Consider the following 7,492-nt stretch of genomic DNA (forward strand, 5'->3'; position numbering starts at 1 on the left):
AAGATTACTTGGTGGCAGGGAGGAAGAGGGAATGAGGGATGATTCCCAGATTTCTTGCTTGGGCAACAGTGTGGGTTCTGGAGCCATTTATTAAGATAAGAGAAATGAAGAGGAGGGAGTTTTGTATGTGGAAAAGATCAAGGAAGGATGGTAAAATCACTTGGGACATATTGCATTTGAGGTCCTTCAGGGACATTCAGGTGGATATATCTAATCGTTAATTGAAACGGATCTGAATCAAATTTATACTGAAGTTCATGTAGAAAAATAAACATACAAGAATGTGTTGGAAAAAAGAGAATCTACTGAGGGGGCCTAGCTCTACCAGATATATGAAATTATATATCCTCTATAATTCAACTGGTATATGGATAGCAAACAGACCAATGAAATAGAATAGAAAGCCCAGAAAGTTTTCCAAGTACATATGGAAATTTGATATGTAATAAAGGTGGCATCTCAAATCCCTAAAGCAAAGATGGACTTTCTGATGCCAGAACAACTGAGAAACCAATTGGAAAAAGAAAACAAAAGATCCATCAATACTTTTTGCCATACACAAATATAAACTCTAAATGTAAAGAAAACCATATGAATACTAGAAGAAAACATGAGTGAATGCTTCTTGGACCTTATGTAGGAAAAGATTTCTTAACTATGAATCGAAATCTAGAGGCAATAAAAGTTAAATAAATTTGACTACTTTTTTTAATGCATGGCAGAAAAACACCATAAACAAAGCCAAAAAGCAACTGACAAACTGGAGAGAAAACTGCAACATATATAACAGTTAATGTATTAAGAAAACTTGAAAATTGAGATGAGAAGGACCAACAACCCACTAGAAAAATGTGGAAAAGACATGAACCGACAATTCACAAGGAAAGATATTTAAGTTGTCCTTAAACAGAGATAAGGCAAAATAAAATGCCATTGAGATATTAATTCTCAACTATCATATTAGTGCACATTTAAAAGTATGTCATAGGTTATGTTGGGAAGGGCGTTGGGAAACAAAACACTCCCCTATATTTCTGATGGGAATGCAAAAATAGGTCTGAGATTCTGGGGTGGGAATAGCCTGGAGATGTAGATCTGGAAGTCATTGGTCTTTACTGGAAATGAATGAGATCAAACAGGGAGACAGAACTTGAGGACTGAGGAGAGAGGAGGCCCAGGACAGAACCCTAGGAACACCGCCACTCAAGGTGGCAGCTCAGCTTCCTGGCAGGCACCACCACCCTGGGCTCTGGAGGCAGGCAGAGACGGTCTTGAAAGCGGGCTCTGGAGTTCTGGGGCTGAGCGTTTCTTGGCAAAGTCGGGTACCCTCTTTGATCAACTGTCACACCTGGCGATAATGGGCATCAGAGAGAGATACCCTGCGAGGATGCTGTGAGATGCGCCAGGTAAAGCACCTGGGGTCAGAAAGCCACCCCCTCCTCTCTTCTCAGTGACCCCCCTTTGCTACACAAACACACCCCGACCCCGACCGTCCCCAGCCTCCCGGTCCCTCGGGGATGGATGGTGAGGTGGGTCAGGCAAGGGGGGCCGAGCTCGGGTGACGCGACGCTCACGTGACCCGCCGGGCGCCTACGTGGGCACCAGCCCCCGCACCCGCCCGCCCGCCCTGCGGTCCGGTCCCGGCGCCCGCGCAGAACCAGCTGTCTGAGCTGCCCGGGCAGCGGGGGAGAAGCGAGCAGGCTTCCGCGAGCCAGAGGAGGCACAGGCCTGTCCCGGGTCCCGGCAGGTCAGTGTGAAGGTGGGCGCTGCGGGCGAACCCAGGGAAGGGGTGGAGGTGGCTGGCAGTAGGAGTAGGGAGGGGGCGGAGAAAGGATCCGGGAGACTGGTGAGGAGGGGGAAGCGGAGCGGGCGGAGGCAAGAGCGGGGGAGCCTGGCCCGCCTTCTCGACGACCCCCTGCACTGAGCCCTCCATCCATTTTACTACTGGAAATGGGGTATGGGGGAGCAACCCCGCAGTGCAACAGTGAAACGTAGACATATTCGGGAAATAACCCCCTCTCACGATCTGCTCCCATGGAAACATCTGACCTCCGCAAAAACGGGGTGGCGCTGGGACAGGTTGCCTCCAGGGGAAGGGGACACAGAGACAAACGCAGTTTGGAAAGCATCCTGGTTTGGTGCCCGAGGCCTGGAAAGAAATGGCGGCTGGGGTGCGGGGGATGTAGGGGAGGAAAACGTTGGGTGAGCAGGGCCTGGACTCAGGAAAGGGAACCGAGTACCTGCGAGACCGCTGACTGCGCAGCCCCTACCCCTGTCTCCTGTCTGTCCGCAGGTCTGCGCGTCTGTTCCCAGCGCTCTGCGAGGCCTAAAAAGCAGGAGCAACCTGTCCAGAATCCCCGCAGGTCTGTGAAGGTGGTTGTAGGGGAGCTCAATGGACAGGGCCCTATAAGGGTTGAGAGTGTGGAGGGCCCGGCCAGGGCCGAATTGGGGCCCCTGCCCATCCCCCACTCACATGAACACACACCTTACCAGGCTGAACCAGGGCAGAGAAGGTGGCAGGGACTGCCAGGGAATGGCTGGCTCACGTGTGTGGGAGGAGTGGCAGGCTACGTGGTGGGCAGAAGGCCCTCTTGGAGGCCTGGCCAGCTTAGGGGAACCCTCACCGGGGGTGAGATGCAAGTACTATCCAGACCTGCCTTCCACCCCATGCCCTCAGTCTCCCATGTCTCTTATTTGTCTCCTCTTCCCTCCATTCCCATCCCCCAGGACAGGAAAAGGAGGGGAAATCTCGACATGGAAAAACCCTACAACAAAAATGAAGGAAACCTGGAAAACGAGGGAAAGCCAGAAGATGAAGTAGAGCCTGATGATGAAGGAAAGTCAGACGAGGAAGAAAAGCCAGACGTGGAGGGGAAGACAGAATTCGAGGGAAAGAGAGAGGATGAGGGAGAGCCAGGTGATGAGGGACAACTGGAAGATGAGGGAAGTCAGGAAAAGCAGGGCAGGTCCGAAGGTGAGGGCAAGCCACAAGGCGAGGGCAAGCCAGCCTCCCAGGCAAAGCCAGAGAGCCAGCCGGGGGCCGCCGAAAAACGCCCAGCTGAAGATTATGTGCCCCGGAAAGCAAAAAGAAAAACGGACAGGGGGACGGACGATTCCCCCAAGGACTCTCAGGAGGACTTACAGGAAAGGCATCTGAGCAGTGAGGAGATGATGAGAGAATGTGGAGATGTGTCAAGGGCTCAGGAGGAGCTAAGGAAAAAACAGAAAATGGGTGGTTTTCATTGGATGCAAAGAGATGTACAGGATCCATTCGCCCCAAGGGGACAACGGGGTGTCAGGGGAGTGAGGGGTGGAGGTAGGGGCCAGAGGGGCTTACACGATATCCCATACCTTTAATGTCTTTGGCCTTCCATTCTGACTTCTCTGATGAGAATATTGCTGGCCCTGCTTTCCCTGGTAGGTATTTGACAGGCCCAATGCTTTAACCTTAAGCTGATACTTTGCTTTAGATGTCAGTCTCGTTACCAGCAGCCTTTTGACCCAACTACAGCGCTCTATATTTTAGTAGAGGATTTTCACCCATGTGCGTGGAAAAGATGTTCATGGTACATTGTAAAAAAAATAAAAAATAAAAATAAAAAAACAGTTTGCAGAACCGCATATACAGTATCAGCCCGTTTTTATAAAAATGTAAATATTTGCATAATGCATTTGTGCACAAAGAAAACTCTGAAAAAGTACACTAAAAAGTAGCCAATGGTTATTCCTGAATGGTACCCAAAAATGAGTTCAATCACCTGCTGGGTAGGTACCTCCATGTCATTCTGCTGTTGTTGTGCCCATCCTCATGTCTTCCCTAGGTGTAACTAGGTGAGTGGGCACTGCTACCCCTTCTCCTGGTTCCTTTACCATCCTATGGCTCCCCCATAGGATGTGATTCTTTTTCTTTTCTTTGCTCTCACTCATCTCTACCTTTTCTTAAAGGATATGTCCTTTTGTCATAACAATAATTTTAAAAACTAAACAAGAAAACAATACATAAACAATTGAACTGTTCAGTGAGCTTATGAGGGTAATAAAGACATTTAAAATTTCTGTTGCCAGAACATAAAATGATAAGTAAAATTCATATTACCTCTGAGACTAATAGCTAGAGGTATCAACCTGGCAGTTATAACAAATTCATTGCTGTAAGGGTCAGTCTTGCCATCTGTGAAATGGGGATAATACTTATCTCCCAGGACTGCCCAGTGGATCAGATGAGGTATTGAACATGTGAGCTGTCCTTACAGGAGCAGGACCCAGCACCCTGTCAGACACTTAAAAGAAGAGCTGAAGGTAGGTTTCACCTGTCCCCAGGAACAACTCCAAGCAGCTGAGTAGAGGGCGCCATCCTTCTCTGGATACTATCATATCTGCTGGGCACTTCTGTTCTGCTATGCCCTGTATATGCACTGTCTGCTGACAGCCACTGATATAATGGAGTACTCATGGTGACAAAGCCCTTCTGATTCCCTACAGTCCCCAAAGGGCCACAGTCCCAATTGCAGGTGGTTCTACTCTAGGGCTTCTTGGAGCCCACTGTATTACACAGTTCTTAGCAAAGTAGCCATTAACATTTTTAGTTCATTTTATATTTGGTTACAGCTTCATTTCTCTTCTTAGGACTTGAGACATTTTGGGTCTACTCGGGACTGTGTCCTGAGTCTAACCTGTTGACTAGATAATGAGCTGTGTTTGAACCAAACACCCTACCCCAGTACCACAGGTGAACCCTATCTAAATTTTTGTACCTTTCTAAGTGTGAGTTTTCTCTAAAAAGCCTCGTTGGCTGGCCTACTATACAAAATCAAGGGACTTATCCGTACATAATCACAGAGATAACCCTGTGGGAAACATCCCTTCCCATTCTAAACCACTTGCAACTGAAAGAGGTACAGTGTTCTTAAAAATATTAAAAACTCTCAGGCATTTTTATTTAGCCCACCAGTATATTCTCTTATCAAAATAGACTTTTAAAAAATTCATCCTGATATCCGTTGCACTGTACTTGACACATATATTTAACAATTACTTGATTATGACTGAGTCAGGAGCCCTGAGTTTTTGGCCCAGTGTATCCTTGGGCAAGTAATTTCACTTGTCAAAAATACAACTTGAAATTCAAAAATAAATAATACAGGAGAAGTGATAATTCTAAATCCAGCTCATAAACCATTTTAACAATGTATAAAAATGATTTTTTTCAAAATACATTCAAAATATGTTAAACGACTCCCTGGGAACCTCCCTGGTCCCTGGCACAAACCCAGAATTTCTAGGAATATGGCTCTAGAACCTGCAATTTCCACAAACTCCCCAGGTGATTCTGATGTACACTAAAGTTTTACACGTTGCGTGACCTCAATTACATTAAATATAAACCATAAAAAAGTAGGAGGAAGTATAAGGAAATGTTTATCTGAATTCAGTAGGCACAAAGCACATATGTACCAACATCTTTTAAAAAATCAAACTATGTGCTAGATTTGTACATTGACAACTACAAAACATTGATGAGAGAAATTAAGATTTAAATAAATGGAAAGATACATTGTTCACGGATTAGAATGGCTGCAAAGAAACAGTGGCACAGGACTCCCTCAAAGTGGATGCCCTAACCAAGGTTCTGCCTGTTTTTACCTTTTGGGAGGGTCTTGAAATCTAAAGACTACCAGGCCACATTCCCTTCTAAATAGTCCATATCTGTTTATTCAAGTAGTGAGTATACCCGCTGGGGGCATCCACTGCAGAGGAAACTATCAATAATTGCGAGGAAAAAATGACCATCTCTGTAGATATCATTCAGCCTCCCCATTCCCCTGCCACTGCTATCCCAATGTTTGCTCAATGGGCCCCTGTACAAAGTGGCCACAGAAACAGAAATAGAACTATGTGAGAGCTCAACAATATTGACTTCCCATACCAACCTGATCTGACTACTCTCATAGCTGAGTATGAAACCTGCCAACAGCAGAGGCCATTGCTGAGACCCTAATATGGTATCATTTCCAGAGGGAATGTTGATTACATTACTTTGTGCCCTATAAATATATACAATTATAAATTGTCAATTAACAATAATTATTTAAACTATGAGAAATAATACACAAGTACAATGTAGCAAGATATAATATCAATATACAAAATCAATTGTATTTCTTTATAGTAGAAATTAACAATCTGAAATGAACTTAAGAAAATGATTCCATTTACAATGGTATCAAAAAGAAAAACAATCCTGGGAATAAATTTAACAAAACAAATGCCAGACTTGTATATGGAAAAGTACAAAATGTTGTCAAAAGAAATTAGACAACCTAAATAAATGGAAATAAATTCAATGTTCATTGATTGAAAGACTTAATATTGTTCAGATGGCAATATTCCCTAATTGATCTACAGACTTAAGGCAATCGCTATCAAAATCTCACCTGGCTTCTTTGCAGATAATAACAAAGTGATCCTAAATTATAATGACCCAAAACAGACAAAACAATCTTGAAAAACAATAACAAATGGAGTTCGTACACTTTCTAACTTCAAAACTTACCACAAAGCAATAGTAATCAAGACAGGGTGGTCCTACCATAAGGATAGATATATAAATATATGGAATAGAATTGAGAATCCAGAAGTAAACTGTCACTTTTATGCTCAATGGATTTTCAACAAGTCTGCCAAGACAATTCAAAGGGAAGATAATAGTTTTTAAACGAATTGTGATGAAACAATTCGATATCCACATGCCAAAGAATGAATTTAGAACATTATGTCACACCCTACATCAAAGTGAAGTCAACACAGATCATAAATATAAATGAAAGAGCTAAAACTATACAGCTCTTAGAAGAAAACATATGCATAAATATTCATGACCTTGAGTTAGGCAATTTTACTTAGATACGACAACAAAATCATATATGACAAAAGATACATTCCACTTCATAAAATGGAAACGTTTTGTGCTTCAAATGATAACATCGAGAAAATGAAAAGATGATCCACCAGATGGGAGAAAATAACTGCAAATAATCATCTGATAAGGAGCTAATTTCCAGAATATATAAAGAACCCTTACAACTCAACCATTAAAAAAAAGAGAACCCAATTTTAAAATGGGCAAATGATTTGAATAGATATTTCTCCCAAGAAGATATACAAACGTCCAATAGGCATATGAAAAGAAGCTCAACTTTATTAGTCACTAGGGAATGTAAACCAGAACGACAAAGTGATACCACTTCACACACAGTAGGATGGCTAAAACGAAAGAGATAGAAAATAAGTTTTGGTGAGGATGGAGAGAAACAAGCCCTCATACATTGCTGATGGGAATGCACTCGCTTGGGATAACAAATTGGCAATTCTTTAAAATGTTAAACATAATGTGTCATATGACCCATAAATTCCATTCCTAGGTATATACACAAGAGAAATGAAAACATACAATCATGCAAAATGTATACACAAATGTTCATAGCAGTATTGT

General features: G+C 43.3%; 1 protein-coding gene across 1 annotated transcript; it reads left to right on the forward strand.

Annotated features, from left to right (window-relative positions):
- The first annotated feature begins 1,599 nt into the window (after nt 1-1,599).
- LOC129475867 (transcription elongation factor A protein-like 3) lies at nt 1,600-3,621 on the forward strand. Its single transcript, XM_063635013.1, is given in 4 exon segments — nt 1,600-1,747; nt 2,294-2,363; nt 2,728-3,276; nt 3,278-3,621. Coding segments are annotated over 2 exon segments (552 nt in total). The 5' UTR covers nt 1,600-1,747; nt 2,294-2,363; nt 2,728-2,754; the 3' UTR covers nt 3,308-3,621.
- The last annotated feature ends 3,871 nt before the right edge of the window (nt 3,622-7,492 follow it).

This window comes from Symphalangus syndactylus, chromosome X (assembly GCF_028878055.3).
Source record: "Symphalangus syndactylus isolate Jambi chromosome X, NHGRI_mSymSyn1-v2.1_pri, whole genome shotgun sequence".
NCBI classification, from domain to species: Eukaryota; Metazoa; Chordata; class Mammalia; order Primates; family Hylobatidae; genus Symphalangus; species Symphalangus syndactylus.